Source organism: Brachycentrus maculatus, unplaced genomic scaffold (assembly GCF_059751285.1).
Source record: "Brachycentrus maculatus isolate JH-2025_06_01 unplaced genomic scaffold, ASM5975128v1 h1tg000518l, whole genome shotgun sequence".
Lineage (NCBI taxonomy): Eukaryota > Metazoa > Arthropoda > Insecta > Trichoptera > Brachycentridae > Brachycentrus > Brachycentrus maculatus.
Window position 1 is genome coordinate 472,474 of NW_028281264.1, and position 23,307 is coordinate 495,780.

A 23,307-nucleotide genomic window follows, 5' to 3' on the forward strand; every position below is an offset into this window, starting at 1 on the left:
ATGTATAAATGTATAGAAATTGTATTTAAAAATTTTAACTACATTAAATAAATATAAATAAATTTGAAGTCGATTGCTTCAACCGGAAAGAGCTTTAGACGGGACGTACCTATAAAAAGCTCTGTAAAACGGAACGCTTTCTTCGTATGTGTAGGTACATAATTTACTGAAAGCACCACACATGTCGCTTAAAAAATAAAATTGAAAATTAATCAAATTGAAGTTTTATGTGATGTTTTAAAAGGATTTTTAACGTCCCTAAACGCCTGCATATATTGAAAAATTAACAATATAATGTACGTAAGAAGAGTGAATGCAGGGAATATAATAAATGGTGCTTTAAACAGAGTGATTGCAAATAAAATATGTGCATGGAAGCCGAACTGGCTGTTCACAACGGAATGCTGGTACGGACACTGATGTTTGGAAGCGAAACATGGAACAGGCAAAGGAAGGATGAAAGCAGAGTGAACGCCGTTGAAATGAGCTCCCTCAGACGAATGTGTGGAAAAATCATTGTACGACAGAATTAAAAACGAAGATATAAGAACGAAATGTAAGGCTGGACAAGGGATAATTGAAAAGAATAAGAAGAGTTCTTTAAGGTGGTATGGACATGTAGAGCGAATGGATAACGAGAGAATGACTAAGAAAATATATGTAGGGAATGTGAGCGAGAGAACAGAACGAAGACGGCCGAAAAAGACTTGGCACGATCAGACGAATCAGAACCAGAAATCTAAAATCTGGGTAGATATTTTTTTTGAAGATGGTAACAATTTCATACAAAAACAAGAAAAAAATTATAAGCTTTGTTTTATTTATATCTATATAACTTTTATTTTGTCTGCCTCCGTAGTGTAATAGTCAGCACGCTCGGCTACCGTTCTGGAGGTCCCGGGTTCGATTCCCAGGGGGGTAAAATAAATACAAGTGATTTTTTCACTGCAATATTTATTCAATATTACCCTGGACTGGTACCTGAAGCGGAGGGCTGATCACCTTTCCTTCATGTATAAACGATCAAGATAACACTGCGTTTATATGAAGCAGTGCCCTATGCACCATTGGGGTGTGGATAAGGGTTTTATTATTATTATTATTATTATTAACTTTTATTTAATTATCACAAATTTCACGTAACCCTAGATTTTCTAATAATTTAATATTGCACAGATGTAAATCAACAGCAGCGTTGAACCATTATACGTACGTAGGTATTTTTTTAAATAAACTCCGGTAATCTTAAAATCTATAAAAAAATAACAAACCTTTAAAACTAAAATAATAAAAAAAAAACACATAAGACTCACCCCTACCTAGACTCCATACCAAGGAATATTTTTTTATTTTTAATTTACTTTATTTATTTTTAATTTAAATAATAATTTACTTTGCTTATAAAAAAAAATCCCTCTCTAAACACAAGTCGCTCACTCCTTTCAAGAACGTCATAAATAAAAAATCATCCATTTTCAGTTGTGCATGTTTTGGAATGCCCAGAAAATGTACTATATCCCAGCAAAAGAGGCATATTTTTAACTTAATGTTTACCCGCTATAGGGCAGAAAGTGTTGTTTTTGCATTTTGAAGAATATTTATCGTTTAATTATTTTTTTTAAATAAACTAAATATTTTTCAAATGGAGAAAAAACCTTCAGATTTTACATAAAAAGATCTGTTGCACAGTAAAAAGTTCAGTTAGTGGCTTGATATTTATTTTTAATACATTATATTATATTTTTAAACTTTAAAAACGTTTTCCTGAAAAGTCAAGTTTTTTATTTATGACGTTCTTGAAAGGAGTGAGCGAAGTATCTACTTTATTAGCGAGGTAGAAACGTCATATTTGAAAGGTATTGTATATTTATAATCAAAGTATTTTGTATTATTTAAATATGTTTTTTGTAAAAAAAAAACAAAAAATCAATAAAAATAATATTTAAAAAATCTTTATCATATTATATATCTATTGCTTTCGTCGTGCTGTCATTTTAATTTTTGTTTCTTCACATCATATTGCATGTGGTCAAGTGATAATACCGGATGTAGAACATCCAAAATCGCATTGAAAAAAAATCATATTGTGTTCTTTCTTTTATTTTTTTCCGTGCAGAATGTTCTTGACTTAAATAATCAGCTTTTCAAACACATTGATTCTAAATATTCAAAATAAAAAACGAAAACACCATGTAATCAATGAAACTCCTCTTGGAAAGTTTAATTGCCTCAGTAGTTAATTTCCTAATTTGCAGTCAGAGTAGTTCTGCATTCAGGTGACGATAAAAATGAATGTATTATGTATAATTTATATTTGAAGCACTAACATTGTGATTTTCCATTTTATGTGCATTTACATTTTATATGACTATGTGCGCTTGGGCACTACACGGTAAAATTCCGCGTAGTGCACAAACGCCCTAAGGGCGCTTGTCCACTACCCGGAATTTGACCGTCCGGCAGTCCAGTTTTGAAAAATGAAAGCGACTACGACAGTTTAGAGTGATCGAATTTACGCGCAACGTGTTCACGCACCGATCGAGAGCTCCGATCCGAAGAAAGATGGACAAAACCACAAGCCAATCCAAGCCAATCATCGTTTTAAAACGCTAACTGACGGTAGAATTCCGTGTAATTACCATGCGGCAGTCCGGTTTTGAAAAATGAAAGCGACTACGACAGTTTAGAGTGATCGAATTTACGCGCAACGTGTTCACGCACTGATCCAGAGCACCGATCCGAAAAAATATGGACAAAAGCACATGCTTATCCAAGCCAATCGTCGTTTTAAAACGCTAACTGACGTGCCGGACGGTAAAATTCCGTATAATTCCGTGTAGTGGACAAACGCCCTAAGAGCGTTTGTGTACGTCATTATACCGTCCAGCACGTCAGTTAGTATATAAAACGGATGATTGGCTTAGATTGGGTTGTGCTTTTGTCCAATCGGTGCGTGAACACGTTGCGCGTAAATTTGATACTGCATGTTTAAATCATATATCTTTATTATTAAATTACAGTCCGTCTGTACTGCACGTACTTAAAACCAATATAAGGCAATCCATTTTTGTTGCGTTTAACGAAATTAACTACGACAATTTTCCCAGAAATTAGCCATAAAATATACAATGCTGGGGGAAAAAAGTTTGCGTGTATTCCAAAACATGCTCACCAATATGTGGCAGAGTAGGAACCAAAGCAATAACATTTTTAACATGGCAACATTAAATAAATTCATCGGGTATCCGAAATAGGCATTGACTTTTGCTTTTTTCTATGGACTTACATACAGACTGCTAGCTCCTCCTGAAACCCATGGCTAAAAGTAGATACTAGATAGAAGTGGTATTCAGCAGCGTTTCATTCATTCGTTAATGTATAATGTGTCCAAGGAATGTGATTTGTAAACGAATGTGAAACCATGTGGATTGAGTATGTGGATCAAGAAAGAATAGTAAAACAAATTAATGAGGCGAATGTGGTTGGTAATAGAAGCAAAAGTAGATCGATGAAAACTTGGCATGATCTAGTATTTCAAATACTTGGGCGTGGTCATGTCAGGAGTCAGAATAATCGGCGGGTATGTATGTATGAGAAGATGCTTGAATGTGGAAGAGGCGAAGATGGTTTGCGAATACAGGTTGGTGTGGCGTTCTACTCTCTCTGCGTAACGAAGCAGAAAAGCGGCATGATGGTTAGTTAGTTTTTAATTTAACGAGTTATTTGAACTTATTTCTACTTTCTTACTCCTCTTTTACAAGCCGACTCTAGTTTATTCCTGTCTTACAAAATATTTAACTGTATTATATTTTGGGTTTATCACCACATAGTAGTATCCCGCAAGTATTGTCGAGGGCCTTTAATTGAAATTTCTAATAGGCATCATTATTTAAATACAAATATACTTTTTTGAGCGTTTTTATCGATTTATTATATTAAATTTATTATAATGGTACGAGTAATTATTGCTCTTTCAATGATTATTCTACCTTTCTATCCTTTCTTGCACATTATTGTCTATTGTTATTTGAAAAAGTGTAAAAGTCACGTTTTGACGGTTTACGAACTCAACCCCCCTCCCCATTGGCCAGCCGTTCCGCTCGGCCCCGTTCGTTGTCTTTTATTTTTCTGTTTCCCGTCTTGTGTTTTGTGGTCGCAAAAGGACGTTCGGGCCTCTAAACGATGGGATTCGAAGTTAATCGTTTTCACGGCGATGTTGACGAAGAACTAATATGTCCCATATGCTCTAGCGTTTTGGAAGAACCTGTCCAGGTAATAATAAGTCATTTGTTGCTTCCATTATCTTGATTACTATTCGCTCCATAAAATTTCTCTTGCGACAGACATTGCAGCTGTTCCAATCCTAATGAAAATATCCGTTAGATCTTGCTTTATCTTTCTTCTCAACTGCGTTATATGTATTTCTATAGTTAAAATGTGTACATGTTTGATTTCCTTTGGTTTATTTACAACATGCACATTATCTTTGTCAACATGCGCAGATAAATATTCTGTCAAACGTGAAAAAAAATATTTATATTTTGTGCTTTGTTATCGGAGACAGTGAAAGGATTTAAGAATATCCGTATTTATTATTAATTAATTATAAAACGCTGATGAGTTTTATATATCTGCTATATATGGTCAACCATTCCATTATAATGAGTATTTCATTGCTCTGATCCTAATCAAGAAAAGATAATGTTTTACTGATACACCGTAGCGATAATTTAATTCATCCTCATGGGACAAATGGAGTTCTGTCAAACAATATGATGTATTGACTAGTCGGCTTAGCTGACTAAAGAAACAATTAGATTAAAAAAAATGTTTGGCAGTTAGTCGTCTCGAGAAATGGTTAATGACTAGTTGGTAGTTAGCCAGTCAACAGAACCAATAGTCGATGCAGCTGTCAATTTTTCACAGCTGTGTTCACATTTTATCCAGCGCAAGAAAAGATCTTTTTACTGAAACCGTTTTTACAAGTGCAAAGTCCAATACCATAATTTTGAAAGTAGAATGTATTTTTGTTCCCTCAGGCTCCTGTTTGCGAACATGCGTTTTGTAGAATGTGCATAACTGAATGGTTAAGTAGGCAGCCGACTTGTCCAGTTGACCGACAGCCCATAACTTCGGGACAGCTACGTGCAGTTCCAAGAATACTACGTAATTTATTAGCTCGGTAAGGCTCCTTTTATTCACATTCTTGGTATCATAATGCAAGTTTCATTTCACACACCCAGTTTGTTAGCTATTTTGTATCCAACTTTGGGTATAATCATACCATAAGCTTTCTTGCAAACCCTTAGATGTGCAGTTCTGGTCTAACTAGATCCAACATGTCTGTTGAGCAAATATTAACTTCTTGCTCGCAACAATGTTCACAATGCAGGACTCGCCAGTGTCACCTGTAAACCTCGCTGAATTATCAGCTGAAGCTTGCTATGTTGATTCTTTTTTTTCTGCAAGAAAATGTAACATTTTTATGAATTGATTTGGCAGTCACTTTGTGGTAATATATATATCCATACTTAACCTAAGTTTTACTTGGTAAATACCACTATTTGAAATAGTGGTATTTACCAAGTGTAACTTAGATTATCAAAAAGATAAAACATTCCTATTATCGCAGCTTCTTTGAGGTAATGACCACTTTTGATGTGTAAGAGTCTGTCTACACTCTACATGTCAGTACAAGGTTCACATGTACTGTGGAGGTGTCTTATTGCTCCTAAGAATAATAAAGATAAGTTTCTCAGAGACTGCCCGTGTAAATTTTCTTATATATTTTTTTAAATTCTCTTATTTGGGCCAGGATTCCAAGCATAAGTTAACTATGTAATGCAGATATATCAGAAGAAAAAAATACATGTTGAGGCTTGGAATAAATAATTCAAAGTTACACATCTCTAAAATGTATAATTTGAAATGGCTAACTGAAAAATAATAATATACATTCTTTCAAATAAGTACTAGAATTGAGAATTCCAAAATGTCCGCATAAATGATTTTTCAGATTTTTTCTTTCTTGCCAAGTTGGCACAACTATACTCCATATTGACGCTAAGTTTGAGCGCGAGTGTTGTCAGCAGTCAAAAACAATGGTTGCACATAATTGCGTGTTACGATTTTTACTATGGAGAAATAAATTGAGTAAAGAATTGCGTACAAACATTCGGATCAAGACATATTGAAATTGTTGCAAAAACATTATGTGACATTATTATTATATTATGGATCATTTAAGCAGTACAAAGCGTTAAAAAAAGGTGTTGAAGGCTTATTTTATTGTTGAAGACTCACCTCACCCTGGGCGTTCTTTAACGTCGAATACTGAATAAAACACTGACCAAGTGAAGAGATTAGTGCTTGAAAATCATGATTATAGCTTCAAAGAGCTTTGCGGGAACATCTCTCACGAATTATTTTGAATAATTTTACTTGATAAACCAGCTTGTTCCAAAAACGCTGATATTTGTTCAAACGCAGCTACAAACTCAAATTGACCAAGGACATGCTGAAACGAGTCAGAATGGACCCACATTCATAGATCACATCGTAATTAGTGACGAGACGTGAGTACGATATGCAATCTAGCCAATAGGTATTGCAATGGAATTCGTTTTTACTCAATTAAAGACATAAAACAAAATTTGCAGAGGAAACTCAAGGCGATCCGAAATATGCTTACAATAATTGCTTGGACGACTAGATTGTTCACTGGAAAAACTGTATCGCTTTAGGAGCCTATTCTGAGGGAAAATAAATAAATTTGGAAGAATAATTGATAGTTTATGTGTTTTATTACTTAGTCTCGGTATTTATTTGACAGAATGTATTTTTTTTTAAATACTCTTTATCATTCAAAGTTTTAAAGGCCATTTTGTGACTGGCATTTTATTGATATTATTATAATCAGTTTCCTTCAATTCATAATGACCCTGTATTGTTGAATAAAGTTAAATTAGTTTATATTTGCTAATTTGTATAGGATATTTATTAATGTGGGAGTTATTAAATTAAATTTCCTCATTTATTGTATGATTACAAAAGTAGTTTGCTGAAATAATTTGTTTTTATTACAGACTCACAATAATGTGCGATTATGCTCCATACGGTTGCCAGTCGGCGCTGAAGCTCGACAAATTAGAATTCCACACAGCAGATTGCCAGTTTAATCCCAAGAGGCCTACTCTGTGTGAGAAGGGGTGTGGAATGGTCATCCCCAAAGATGAACTAGACGCCCATAACTGTATTAGAGAACTTAGAACTGTGGTACAGTCTCAAAAAATTATCATCAGTGATTTTCAACAGCAAGTTAGTGAATTAAAGTTCCTCATAAATGAACACAAAAGAGAACTGACATTATTAAAGGTAAGTGATGAATAAGCATTGTAAATTTTTATAGAGATGAAACCTCAATACACATTTATACATGTCTCTTTATCACTTTAACATGTTCTGCGTGTCAAACACTCCTCCCGTGTCCATAAAATTTTGGAGCCACCCTTTGATGGGAGTGGTTTTGAATAAAGAAAAGGATTTGTTGCCGGTTTTATAGAAATATGTACACTTATTTAAGATGTTTTAATAGAAAGTAGAATTTGACTTCAAACAAAGATATAGGTTTTCAAAAATTTGCTAATTTTAATATTAATTGGTACGCATTGAATATATTTAAATGCTTGTCTGAATGTACCATTTACTTTGTGGAATTTCATACTTTCTTATTGATGCAAAGAATTCAGCCAAAACTCTCATGTGGATAGAGATTATGTTGGTATTGCTCATGAATAAAAGGATAAGTAAAAATACACAATTTTTTTTTGGTCTTTTACCTTCCACTCAATAATTGTATGTGGTCAGATGCCTTCCACTAGAGGGCAACCACACAATAGCATACATTTATGTTGTATAACAAGCTCAATGATCCTAAATACTATGGCTAGACTTCAGTAAAATGTGTTCAGAGAAAATCTTCTTCTTCTTCTTCTACTTCTTTTTCTAGATCGTAAGGATCTATTTGTACCTCGGCTTGTAGCTCTTGGGATGTTGACTCCCAGCTGTCTTTCCACCTTTTTGGAGGTCTGCCTGGGGGTCTGCGTCCTTCAGGGATTCCTTGAAGGGTGATACGTGGAAGTCTGTCATCTGACATTCTGTTTATGTGATCATTCCAGTATCACCTTCGTTGTCGTCCCCACATCCGTCTTACACATGCTCCGGATGTCAGTATTTCTTACTCGTTCTCGCAATGTGTTTCCGGTTTTGGATCGGAGAGTCTTCGTCTCAGAAGTCAAGATTTGGTTCTAGAAGTATCTGCTCTGAGAAAATGCACTTACAAATTTACATTGCGTATTAATAATGTTGAATGTGAATTGCCTTTACATGCACAGTTTTGAATTACGAAGCACAGATTACTTATTTTTCAATACAACAGTTTACTCTCTTAACCTCACCTCCACCCACTGCTGGGTGAGGGTCTCCGTAATTGTTTGCTACTACTTGCCTTTTTGGGTCTTCCTCAGCCACTCCTTTCTGGAAATATTGGCTATATCATCATGCTGGTTGTCGATCCACATTTCTGCATTCAGTTCTTTTTCATCACTCCAAAACTACAAAACTGCATGTTTTGTTTTCCTCATAGTCTCCACATTCTGATGAAACATTGCGTGTTCCGTCATTCTCTGCGGAAAGCCTAAAGTATAGTTGCTGAATAGTTCGCTCACTCCTTTCAAGAACGTCATAAATAAAAAATCGTCAATTTTGATTTGTGCATGTTTTCGGAATGCCCAGAAAATGTACTATATCCCAGCAAAAGAGGCATATTTTTAACTTAATATTTACCCGCTACAGGGCAGAAAGTGTTGGTTTTTGCATTTTGAAGAAAAGGTATTGTTTAATTATTTTTTAAAAATAAATATTTTTAAAATGGAGAAAAAACTTTCAGGTTTTACCTAAAAAGATCTGTTGCACAGCGAAAAGTTCAATAAGTGGCTTGATATTTATTTTTAATACATTGGATTATATTTTTAAACTTAAAAAATGTTCTGAAAAATCAAGTTTTTTGATTTATGACGTTCTTGAAAGTAGTGAGCGAGTTATGCTTGGTGTCATTTTAATTTGGTTTAATATTTTCAGGATTTTATGCGAGCCATGAGGGTATCCAACCCCGCAATGAGGGCCATTGCCGACCAGATGGAGAGAGACGAAGTGGTGAGATGGAGTGGCACCCTCGCGAGGGCCAGGGTCACCCGGTGGGGGGGAATGATTTCCACGCCTGATGACGCTTTGCAGGCATGTCATTTAAACATCATTATACCATATCAAATAACTGAAATGGAATTGATGAAACCTCTGCCAATTTCAATGGGTTGCTTTGTCATAAAAACAAATTTTCTCTCTTATATTGGGAACTCTTTATATTCTTGGAATTTCCTGCCAATCGAATGAACCCCGTAGAACGGGGCTACATGAACTTTGATGTGTTACTTGAGCCCAGTACAAAAAAGAGAATTAAATCTGTATTTGGTCTACAATAATGAACGTATCGTGACAATAAGTGTCACCTGTCAGGGAAACAATTAATCATGTCGATACATTCATTATTGTAGACCAAACACAGATCTAAATATTTTCTTTGTACTGGGCTCAAGTAACACATCAAAGTTCAAGTAGCCCCGTTCTACAGTACGAGAGTAATAAGTTGATATCAATTATTATAATTTTGAGCACGCACCTTCTTAAATTGAGTGACAGAAGTAGTTTTTTTTTTTAATTTCAAGTATCAAACTGTTGTTTTTTCAAAATTTTCTTTCCATTTCAATTAATGTGTATTATGTATATGTGCGTTTTATTGGTGTTAAGCGATATGGTCATTTTGAAATTCTTTACTCTAAAAATTTTCTTTTTGTTGATGGTTGGCATTTATTTGTGCGGTTGTTAGTACATACATACATGAAATTCTGTATTTGACAATATTATTCTGATCTTTAATTTTTGTCTAATCTTTTCTCCACATCTTTCAACTTAGTATGCAGTACCTAAATGCAGAACTATTTTTTGTTTTATGAATTATAAATAAATTGACTGACGAGAATCACTTCATATCACAAAGAAATCAATATCTAAAATACAATAAGCGCCTGGTTATTCAAGTAAGGATCAATTTGCCAAAACATACTGCCTTTGGTCACTGCTAGTCTTCCTACATTTTGCCATAATTCTATCCCTGTCCGTGCCGATGAGTGCGTTCTAGCGGAAACTAATTGAACTTGTGTTTTGTTACTCCTACGCAAAAGAGTCCATTCACTAACACTTTGGCGTGCTTACCCATTTTCTACAATTTTGCAGTTTGTGATATTATGGCGTTGTTATACAATTATCGTTGATATTCATCGGTATAAATTATCTTTTCTCTATTATACTTACTGAATTTTGTTTTGTTATCCAGCATATAATCAAGAGATCCATCTCCGAATCTGGCTGCCCCCCTCACATTATAGACGAGTTAATGGAACATTGTCACGAAAGAAGATGGCCTCCCGGACTCTCATCACTGGAAACTAGACAAAACAATAGAAGGTACTAATCATCATTTTACTATTTCTAATGGTAAATTCAAGGTCCTTTCGTACTGTAATGGATAGGGAATTTAGCTACCGCGCTGGAGCCCCCAGGTTTGATTTCCGGGAGGGATTAGAATAAATATTAGTAATTTTTTACTCTTTATATTTTGTCCTGGAGTGGTAGCCGAACCGCAAGATTAATCACCTTGCCTTCATGTAAGTAATAATTAGCATAACACTGGGTCAATACAACGCAATGCCCTATGCACCACTGGGCGCGGATAAAAGTTAAAAGAAGAAACTTCAACAATATTAAAATATTATCAGACGGGAAAAAATCCTAGCCAATCCTAAATTATAATGATTTTTAATTATAAATAACATATCTGTGGTAACATAGAAGGGGGCACAAGTCTTAAGTACATGCCACAGACTTGTGCCTTTCTTCCGTTTCACCACAGATATACACATATTAAGCAATAGCTAAAAAAATCTCCTGAGAAAAACTTTGCTATACAAGTTGCAAGTGCTTTGTATTTGTAATATATAATACAAATCTACCATCTATCACCCGTAGTTGTTACTGCATAATACCTGATCCATTGGTTCAAAGTACTTCAGGTAGAAATTACTTCGTAGATATTTTGAGAAATATTTTCTCAACATTTTGAGTGTGTCCAAATACTTGTTCACAAAATCTGGATTATCTCCAATTACAGGAGTTATTTTCATATTATTTTTTGACATCTCATCAAAAATGATGAAGAATATGGAAGTACCAGCCTATGACGGTCGTCAGCCCCGTAAATGCCCAGACTTCCATATTCTTCTTCATCTTTGATGAAATGTCAAAAAATATTTTCAATTTAAAATTAGTAAATCGAAAAAAAATCAAATCAAAATAATTTGTAACCTAAAATTGCTAATTCATACGAATTGAAAAAAAAAGTATTTTCTTTCCCCTTTTTTAAAATGATTCTTGTAATTTTATTTCATTTGTTAAATTTTTGGAATCATGAAATCAAAATTTTTCAATGTTTCGACTGTTATTGGGAGATATGTACATTTAACCGGTTTTATCAACAGATTATATGAAAATTATGTCTGCAAGAGGGTCCCTGGAAAGCAAGCGGTCCTAGTATTACCTTGTGACAACGTTCACGTTGGAGAAGATATGATGCTTGAACCAGGATTGGTTATGATATTTGCCCATGGAATTGAATGAAAATATTGCTTGAAGCGACACATCTGTTCTACATCAGTGTCCTTCAATCAGCGTACCGCAGTGTCCTCTGAGCGTTCGACTGCTATACTGACTTTACCAAAAGCAAAGCACTTCCTTCATAGGGAAACTTGTGTCTGATTATAATTAGTATGCTCTAAGTGTACCACTGTTTGACCACGGACTGTACATATTAGAAGATATGTACGTTCCGATTTTTGGAGAAAACAACGAGAGTGTAATGTCAGTTTCATAAATTTAATGTTTGTACATGGTTTGGTGTTTCTCCATATAGCTCTTTCGGCCGCTTCATTACGGGGAGGCCATCTTCATGACACTATGTAAGCTACTGAATTTGTGGCTATTCCAAAATTGTGAAAATAATTTATTGCAATCAATTAAATTGAATAGTATTCTTTTTAAATGATAATACAGAAAAAAATATAAAATATTCATAATCATTCATAGAATTGACGGATGCATTTCATATTTAGTTTTTTTTTCTTGGGTCATTGTTTTCTTCTGAGATATTTTATATGTGTCTATATATTGTTGACACTGCACAAGGATTTGAATCATAGAGTCTTAAGACACTTTGACAAATTTATAATTAATGTGAATGGTCTGCTCTTGATGCAAAATGTGGACAGAATCAAAATAAGAAAATTACATTCCTATTCATTATTACATAAATTACTGATTTCCCTATAGGTTGGTATGTAGGTACAAGCTGTTTAATACAACAATAATTTTAAATTAAGTTAAATCCACACAATTATATCCATTTAATAATAATCATTGACATCGTTCTCCTTGCATCGCTTTTATTCTGCTCCATTGTTATAAGTTATTCAAATTTAAATTAAATTAATTTTATTTTTATCCACCATGTCAGTTCAAAATGTTAAATACGTAATATGATAAATTAGTGATATTTACTTTAATTGAATTATAAAAATATGTACAGTAGTGGAATTTATTCTGGACATTTCCAATTCATTTGAACATGTTACATGTAATTTATCATTTCAATGAAATAAAAATATTGGCGATGAAGTATAATCTAATCCGCGCGTTTTCACCACTAGATGGTGTTAATGCCTATATGTCAGGCAGCACTCACCCGATTGCCGCAAACGAACATGTGCTGAAAAGGTGACATTTCAGCTTATATTTTTTGACCAGATAGTTTTCTAATTTGTTGCTCGTATAAAAAGTTATATTTATATTTATTCGAAAATAAATGAGTGGAATACCCTTTTACTATAAAAAAAGTCACATACATACATACGGAAGTCACTAACAAAACATATTATACGGAATACTTTTTATTTTTAAACATTTTACTCATTTTGAATTTCAAAATCATTATTTATACTCAGGATGAACAAAATGATTTCAGCAGCAAAAGTTACAAATGAATCATGGAAATACTAAGATGTCCAGAATTATCTCTACTGGCACGTATAATAATATACCAAGAAGTTTTGTGCATAAATCAAAACTTCATTGCACCTTGAATTGTGATGAATTCATTTTTGAAATTTTATTTGAATACATAATTGTCTACATAAATAATATTTATTTATGAACTGATTACTTATAGATTATTATATTGATTATCTAAGTCAATTTGTTGAAAATTGCATATATTTTTATATATATAAATACATATATAGTTTATGAGTGTATGTGTGCGTGTCTGTGTGTATATATACATACACATACATATATATATATGTGTGTGTATACACAGTGATGATTCACATGTTCACATATACATATATGAACATGTGAATCATCACTACGTGTGTTATTAAACTAGTACCTTGTTTTGTTGATCACAAATCGAATTTATTTTGCAATGTACATTATCACATTTTTACCATTTTTGTTAATTTCATTCTTCTAAGAAAGGCTTGAGGTTATACAGTATAATTTGTTCATATGTTATCTTTCACTATTATACATATTAAGTTTGTAAATATCTATTTCTGAATACATATATGTATATATTGTACAAGTTAGGTTATTTTTACTGAAGATGCAGTTTTTGTAAAACTTATTTGTGGAAACATGGTCATTAGACATTAAGATTTCTTCCTAATTGAGAAAATATGACACGCGTTTTGCACAAATAATATTTCCCGTTGATGTAGAGTATAGCATACATAGAGTATAAGCTTATACAAAGAGATTTGACGATGGTCGGATCATCATCACACTTTGTCTGTTTTCTCTCCATTCGATATATAGGTAATTTAATCCTTATTGTGATTTTTTTTAAATATTCTTTTTATATTAATTTACTTGCAACAAAATGTGTTCATTTTCTGTTCCTAATAAATGCTATGCCATTACTTCCATTTGCCAACCACTGTTTATGTGTTTACAGACATTCAAAGTTTTAACTCAACCAACCTGTACTTATTATGTTTCTATTGATTTCTCGAGTCCATATCATGTGAGAGAAGCGATCATTTTCTTTCCCGTTATCGTGGTTTCTACTGCCTATTCCTGGGTCAGTATCCTTCTCTATGGTCGCTCTGTCCGTTTCCGCAGATTTGGTATCCGGTCATCCATGGATTTTGGTTTTTCACAAAGCTCATGATGCACCAGGTAGGTCTTACCTGGACTCCAGAAATCAATAGAAACATAATAAGAATATTAATGGTAGGTAAAACTCCACTATTATGTATTCTGAATTGATTTCTGGAGTCCATATCATGAGAGATCTGGTTGTTATCTCCTGGTGACCGGGTGACGCTTTTATTTGATGTTAACTGGTTGAAACAGGCTTGCTAGAGAGGAGTCTTTTGAGACGGTGTGATTAAGCAACTTTGGTAATATTTCCTGAAGGTATTTTTACTTTTCCAATTTCCTCTCTCTAAGATATTATTAATTGGGTAGTTTTCTAACCAATTGAGGGATGCGACTGCTGAGCGTGTACTGCCGGGGGTAGCATCCACTCCTGCCATCTTCAGCGTGGTCTTTACCCATCCTCCTATTATGGTTCTTGTAGCCGCTTTTACGGGGCATCATGAGCTTTATGAAAAACCAAAATCCATGAATGATTGGATACCAAATCTGCGGACCCAGGAATAGGCAGTAGAAACCACGATAACGGGAAAGAAAATGAACGCTTCTCTCACATGATATGGACTCCAGAAATCAATTCAGAACACATAATAACATTTATTTAAGGGTAGTGAACAATAGGTCAACCCACTATGTACTGATATCCACACGCATGAGGGAAAACTCGCTTAACCTTTCCCTTAAGGTGCTAAAAAAAAATTGGCATGCATGGTGATATGTATTTTGTACAACATAAAAAAAATGTGGTTTAAAAATGTAAATATTCTTAAATGTTGCTTTTATTGACCATAATTGATGTTGAAATATAACAATTTTCTAATGTTAGCTCTGGTATCTGAAAACAGGGAAAAAAATACAGTGCAAGTAGCCGCAATAGCTAGCGTAACGACACAACCGCCGTGTAAGACAATCTGCACACTAAAGTAAACATGCTATGACATGCACATATAAACAAAGCACGACACGCGCACACACTCCGAGAAACGTTTGTGTATCCCTGATTTTGTCACAAATTATTTATTTCCATCGCTGCAAATGAATAAATTTATGTTATAATACTTTCGTGTAATTCATAATTATATTACAGAGGAAAACAAAAATTCTGAGCCCGTATCTATTATATTTTATATTGATATTCTCATTTTAAAAGTCGGGTTGTAGTAAATACATATCACCGGGAGGGGAAGGTTAAAAAAGAGACATATATATATATATATATATATATATATATATATATATATATATATATATATATATATATATATATATATATAAATATATATATATATATAAATATATATATATATATAAATATATATATATATATAAATATATATATATATATAAATATATATATATATAAATATATATATATATATAAATATATATATATATAAATATATATATATATATAAATATATATATATATATAAATATATATATATATATATAAATATATATATATATATAAATATATATATATATATATATATATATATATATATATAAATATATATATATATATATAAATATATATATATATATAAATATATATATATATATATAAATATATATATATATATAAATATATATATATATAAATATATATATATATATATATAAATATATATATATATATATATATATAAATATATATATATATATAAATATATATATATATATATAAATATATATATATATATATAAATATATATATATATATATAAATATATATATATATATATATATATATATATATATATATTTATATATATATATATATATATATATATATATATATATATATATATATATATATATATATATATATATATATATATATATATATATATAAATATATATATATATATATAAATATATATATATATATATAAATATATATATATATATATAAATATATATATATATATATAAATATATATATATATATAAATATATATATATATATATATATATATATATATATATATATATATATATATATATATATATATATATATATATATATATATATATATATATATATATATATATATATATATATTATATATATATATATATATATATATATATATATATATTTATATATATATATATATATATTTATATATATATATATATATATATATATATATATATATATATATATATATATATATATATATATATATATATATATATATATATATATATATATATATATATATATATATATATATATATATATATATATATATATATATATATATATATATAATCTTAGGTTTGTTATTTTTATTGAAATTTACTAAAAATTATTACCGAGAGGCTAGAACTCTGACTGTATAATGCTATGACTAAAAATAATACCTGTACATTATATGTTATTCTAATTAGTCTAAGAGAAAATAGTTTTTATTGAAAGTTGATACGTTTTTTACTACACAACATTAAAATTGATGCTACTTTCTTGTACATTTTACTAACACAGCTCATAATGTAAATAGTTTTTTTTTACAGATTAGTTAAAATTTTCTTCAGTGAAGATTAGTTTTAAATATGATCTCGGAGTGCCTTGATGTTTTATGTAATCTGTTTATAATAAAAATAAAAGATTTTTTTCAAACTGTTATTTTATTTTATGAGACACAAAAAATACAAATACATGTCAAAATCTTGTAAAAATCCTGAAAATAAAAAGTCCATTTAAATACAAGGAAATCTAATCCAAATAAATGAAATGTGTTTATATTATATTTCTTAAGTAAAATCTGCAATGCCATACATCTAATTTTGTCCTATTTTATTTCGATTTACAGTTTATAATATGAAATTTAATTATTAAAATTGTTGCCAGTATAATTATTTTTTTTTAAATAACCACAGAAAAATATTTTAGCTTCAATACCTATAGCTATATAAAACATATGGTTAAAATGGAAATACGGTTTAGCTACTACATTTCATTATATGTAGTTAAACATTAAGATTCTCAGTTATTAAGATATTAAGGATGAGTATGTGTAACCTTTATAAGTACTAAGGAACATTTTTTTTACATTTTGTATACATAAGTAAAATAGGCAAAAATTGCAATTGAAGGCATTTACAGGATAAATGTAATGATTTTATGTGTATGCATCTTTAAGTTGACAAAGGCAAGATATCAATAAAATATAGGTACATCACAATGTAAATACATTGCGCATACACTGTACGCTTGTATTATTCATAAATATTGTACCTATACATTTAGCTCATGAATTTGTATTGGCAAATTAATATTTTATAAAATTCCACTTTTTCTGTATTAAAGCAACACTCGTCCTAGGTGCTGACAAAGAAAAACGTTTACTAGAGTAATCCATCGCCACCTTTATACGTAAACTATCGTAAACCATATAATGAAAATTTACAGGAAAAATATTTAAATCTGGCACAAATGTGCAAGTCGCGAGAGTTTTGGTTCTAGTAAAAAAAGTTATTAATTCCAGAATAATAATAAAATAAAACCCTTATCCGCACCCCAATGGTGCATAGGGCACTGTGTCATATAAACGCAGTGTTATCTTGATAAGACATAAAAATTACTCAAAGTTGTTAATTTATAGTTTACAATAATATACGTATAAGTGGCCATAATTCTTAAAATAAAAATGATTATTCAAATTCAAAAGTATATTTAAATACAAAAGGAGAGAGCAAGATATAAAATTATAACTTGATACATAGGTATGTATATCGCTGTTGTATCGTACACGATCCTGTTGAGCAGTACTCTGTGAAGTTGTCATCGGTAAGATTTGTTTTCTCAAAGTCTCAAAAGAGCTTTAAAGAAAGTTGGAAGTCGCGGTAGATAAAAGGCATACATTGGTCTATTCCATAAAAATATATTTTTTTCCTGAAATATTCACATTCTTTAGAAAAAATATGAATTTATCAAAACTTCTACACAGGTCTAATTACACCATTACCCTTTCAAGCAACATTACAGCTATTAATTACAAGAGAGAATATTCAATAGTTTTTTTCCTTTTTAAAATGCGCTTACTTTTGAACATCATCAAATATGTATGTGAAAAATATGAAGACGAACACTGTTTCATGAAATTTCATAATATTTCAACTAACCTATTTTAAAAAAATTGAAAAACTAATAATAAAATAATAAGCAGAAATTAGTAGAAATTGAAAAAACCGAAACGTTAAAAGAGAAGTTAATTTAATGATATATTTTTTTAAAATTTAGTAACTCAAATTGATTTACATTCACATTTGACAAATTATATAAGTAAAATTTTAACTTATCTTTCTGACAGCAAAAAAATATTTAAACCTCATTAATCAACAGTATAAAAAATATAGAATATGGAAAATACTGTGAATTTTAGCAATATGTAAATAGTTTTCTATAAAATGGAGGCAATACTAATTTAATAAAAACAAATTGAAAGTAATACATATTCTGTTTTGTGATTTACTATCAAATATGAAACATTTTTGTGATACTGTGTTAAGTTCTTCCACATATAAGGATATTTTGCAGAGAAAAGTCGACATATTCAAGAGAAAAGTATCAGATTATATTCAAATAAGGATATTTATATTAAAACAATATATTCTTTTCCACATTCGCAAAAAGATTACACAAATCGAATATCTCCTAAGATATATAATCCTTATATGAAATTTAGTTATATCCTTATTTTAAAATCTCATAACTTTTATTATTTATTTGTTACTCTTTTACTGCTGTTGGTGTGTAATTTATATGAAGAGGTTTTTTTTTTTAAATTAACACTTTGGATTTAAAAGTAATAAAATTAAGAAAAAAAACTCGATTAAGTCATTATAGGCAATTGGGGCTATACATTTTAAAATGGTAAAAAGGAAATAGAAGTTAGTTATATGCCGATAAAAAAAAATTGTATCGGCATATAACTAACTTCATTTTGTTTGGCTGTATGTTTAGTTGCGACTGTAACCGAATTTGTTAACAACCAAATTTTCCTGTATTTTGTAACAGATAAAAATATAGAATGAATATTAGTTTTAAAATAGTCCTTATATGCGGTGAGTAGATTCGATTTAGTCAACAGGGCAGGATCCGATGCGTACATCTCCGTGGGCACTCTCTGGTGGGATATCTATTTTAGACTCCCGGATCTTGATGTTCCTCATGCAGCCTGTGAAGTCCTTGCGCGAGCGAGATCCCTTGACCCTCCGAATGAAGGGATGCCCACCGATGAAGATAGATGACTTGGTGTTAGTGTTAGGACCGCTTCCGACTCCCGGGTCACTGAAGTGGTTGTCCACTCCGAGTGAGACCACATATTTTGATTTGAATGCTGGAACAAAATGATCCGATATATAAATTTGAAACATACAATATATTTCTTTATGATCCATATTCGAAGTAATTTTTATTTTTTGTTCAATAATTCCTTAAAACAATTTATTCAATCAAACCCTGCGGGACTATTTTTAAGACTTTTTATAAAAAGTATAATCGTTAAGTTGTTTTTTTTATTTGATCAGTGTTGTGAGTGATTAAATTGGAGGAAGTTGTTCCTAGGCTAGGATTAAAATAAATCGAATAAAAACTTAAACATGCACACATATTATATCAGATATGAATTCAGCGTTTTAAAATACATACAGTCAATTCGGAGTTTACGGCAAAATCTCCACTGCCAATGAGTGTTTTTAGACTTGGTTACTGCTTCCAATCATGTGAATTATCAAATATATCTCTTTCACTCTTAAGCTTTGGGCTGAATGGCCACTTAGTGGCTTCTCACATTAAATTGACAATTTATTCACTTATACGAAACTCGCATATTTATTTCAATAAGAAAAATAATACATTTAACATTTTTTTATACTAACACAATCAAAATGTAATTGTAATCCTCAGTCTGATAAATATGAGAAGGATTGTTCAATTAGATGTAATTATCCATACCTTGGATTGTATGCCAATTTCCATCACACAGCAGGAACTGGTTGCTCAACTGATAGACTGCTTGGAAAGGTCCTTCTCCATTATCGACTCTCGCTATGATTGTGTTATTGACAATTTCCAATACGAGGAAATCTTTTTTACCATGAATACTCAGAAGTATTCCAGAGGGGTCGCGAGTTTTAATATCCATTGATATTTCAAGCTGCAATCCGACTTTGAAGTTTTGTAGGAGCTGTTGAACCAGAAACACAATGTTACAGCACCATGTATATTTATTACATTTTCTTTTGAAAGAAAAAACCTAAGTTATTATTGCAATGATTTTTCAACAAACAATTAAAGGTTCATGAATACAATTTTAAAATAAATCTTTGAGTTACTATACAATCCATTCCTAAAATGCCAGTATCAACATAAAAAAATCATAATACATACTCTGATAATTACATTTGTAACATTTCATGTAACTAACTGCCTAGAAATAATTAATATTTAGATATACAAATACAAAGAACAAAAATTTGTGACTATTGGTAAAATGAACTTTAAGAATTACACAATAAAACTTTATAACCTGTTTCTATTATCCATAGTCATCAAATAACAGAACTTAATATTTATAAAAGATATAAACTATTGATAATGGAAAATAAAGGAGGGTAGCAATAAAATATGTTGTGTTATGGCCACATCATCCATTAATGAATGACTCGTTGACACACAAATGTAAATTGTAAAAAGTGCGCCTTTATATAAATTTTAAATTGGAAATACGTATGTATGATGATTTTTTTTAGAAACATAGAGAAGAGTTTAGGTATTGTGATTATACAGTTTTTGTTTTTTTTTTAAGATAGGTAGGAAATATTCATGTATTAAAAAATAATAAAAATAGCTCACCCGAAGATATCCATTTCCTCCGAAGTAGATTCCATCTTCCAATTTCTGAGCACAGGACAAAGCAGCCACTTTAGTTTTGATATCTGTGACTGGCTGGCCGCCCATTGCGAAGTTACGCAAACATCCATTAAAAGGGCTGTAATAAGTCTAAAAGAAAAATATTCAAATAAAGTATACAATACCTACTAAGTATTTCACACAATTCCAAATGGATTGAACCTACACCCCCGGCAACATTATTTATGTTGCCAGGGGTGTATGTTATTCAGAATCCGGCTATGTTTTATGGATAAAAAAATAAACAATATTAATTAGAGATTCTTAGAAGAATTTAAGACTTTGGTATTTATTACGATCAAAACAATTTAAAATTAATTTATATATTAAATATTAAAATCAAGCACTGATTTTTAGAACACTGATTTTAATGTTCAATCTATAAAATAAAATGGAGTTCTACAAATTTATCGCCAGATTTGAGTAAAACGGTTATCAATAATACGTAGAATGGTGAATGTTACACAGTGTATAAAGTGATTAATTTAATTTGCCAAATGTACATAAATATAAAGACCTTTCTTCCTTCCCAATTTTTAAGTACTTATTTATATACCTGTAGGTTATAACGTATGTCAGTAGAGACATTAAATATTCCGCCCATGTAGAAGGGTCCTTGCATAATTATAGAGTTGGAAGACCCTTGGGATTGCCCTTCAGCGACTAGTTCATCATCCACAATGAGTTTTCCATCAGTTTGCTCTCGACTGAACCCTACAGAATGCCATTCTCCATCATTGTAAGTCTTCGGGGAAACCAATCTCGCTGGCCCAGTACCGCAATTATACGAGTAGTGTATCTGAAAGATATAAGTTTGTAAAACAGGGACAAAATGAACTGAGAACTTCTGTAGCTCAAAGAATATTTTTATGCCGCATATTTGTTTTTATATGATGTTAATGAATTTATTGCTAAAGTATAAAAAGGAAATGTAGTTTTGGCCCAAAGTCTTCAATTGTAAAATTATGTTAATACTGTCATATCACAGTGATGTTGACATTGACCAAAAAAAAATATCGGCGCCATTTTCATTCCTTCTCTATTTTTCATCCATTACTACTATGATACATTTAAAAATCTTTGCTTTTGTTGATGATAAACTATTGTTATGAAAACATCCATTATTACTCTTGTAATCAAAAAAATATACATGTTTAACTTTTTTTTTTTCCAATTTTTATCATTAGTAGTTGCAATATTATGATACTTATTCAACTACGTTTAATATTAAACTGACCCAACATAAACTCTATTTTCATTATAACTGAACAAAAAAATAATGAGTTCAATAATATATTACTTTAAGGAGTAATCTGCAAAATCTAAGCAATAGGTAGGAATCTAACATGCAATGCCAGTTTTGCAGTCAGTTATTTTGGCAACTGTGCGATGGTTCTTGTTTTTATTTGAAGGTTTTCATTACAAACAGTGTTTTCAATAAAAAGGTAGAATTTAATGATGGTACAATATATATAAAATCATTTAAAGCTACAAATAACTGAACATTTCAATTTTCCACAACAATTTTTACACAATATTTGATTTTACCTTTCCTTCTTTCATGTACAATGCCACAAAGTTTTTATGTGATCTGTCAGCCGCATAGAACATGATTCCACCTTCTGAAGTTGTATTAAATTCAATAGCGAAGTCGAAGCTATTCTTGTATCTCGCAGGAAGTTTCTCAAATTCAATTCTGCTGTCATATTTGCTTCCTACAAATTAAACGAATCTGTTCATATCATATTTGCCAACATACTTAAATTAGTTAGCAGATAATTTAATAAAGCAAATGGAATTTGTAACACACATAAATAAAATATAAACTAACTACATATTAAAAATACTTTTGCTTAACACATTGTTTGCGGGAAACACTTAAAAGCATCTTTAACATACTGTTAGTAGAGAGTAGTAGACGCTCATAAGTGTTCTATTTGCTAACTTTTGGTAGGGCGCAAGATGCCAAAAAACATTGTTCAGATCAGAATTGGGTTTGT

At 30.8% G+C, this 23,307-nt stretch overlaps 2 protein-coding genes across 2 annotated transcripts in view; one reads left to right on the forward strand and one right to left on the reverse strand.

Moving 5' to 3' along the window:
• The first annotated feature begins 4,130 nt into the window (after window positions 1-4,130).
• elgi (E3 ubiquitin-protein ligase NRDP1 elgi) lies at window positions 4,131-12,453 on the forward strand. The gene is made up of 6 exons (XM_088272726.1): window positions 4,131-4,272; window positions 5,040-5,182; window positions 7,086-7,374; window positions 9,139-9,294; window positions 10,451-10,581; window positions 11,652-12,453. Exons 1-6 carry the CDS (start codon window positions 4,183-4,185, stop codon window positions 11,788-11,790), a joined length of 948 nt encoding a protein of 315 aa, XP_088128852.1. The 5' UTR covers window positions 4,131-4,182; the 3' UTR covers window positions 11,791-12,453.
• Window positions 12,454-18,016: 5,563 nt separating this feature from the next.
• The window catches only part of LanA (laminin subunit alpha), a 64,204-nt gene continuing 58,913 nt past the window's right edge, over window positions 18,017-23,307 (reverse strand). The window contains exons 53-57 of the mRNA XM_088272727.1: window positions 22,856-23,022; window positions 21,864-22,106; window positions 21,251-21,397; window positions 20,351-20,582; window positions 18,017-19,733 (exon numbers count right to left, since the gene is read on the reverse strand). Coding sequence (XP_088128853.1) covers window positions 19,474-19,733; window positions 20,351-20,582; window positions 21,251-21,397; window positions 21,864-22,106; window positions 22,856-23,022 — 1,049 coding nt within the window. The 3' untranslated portion in view covers window positions 18,017-19,473. The remainder of the gene's footprint in view (window positions 19,734-20,350; window positions 20,583-21,250; window positions 21,398-21,863; window positions 22,107-22,855; window positions 23,023-23,307) is intronic.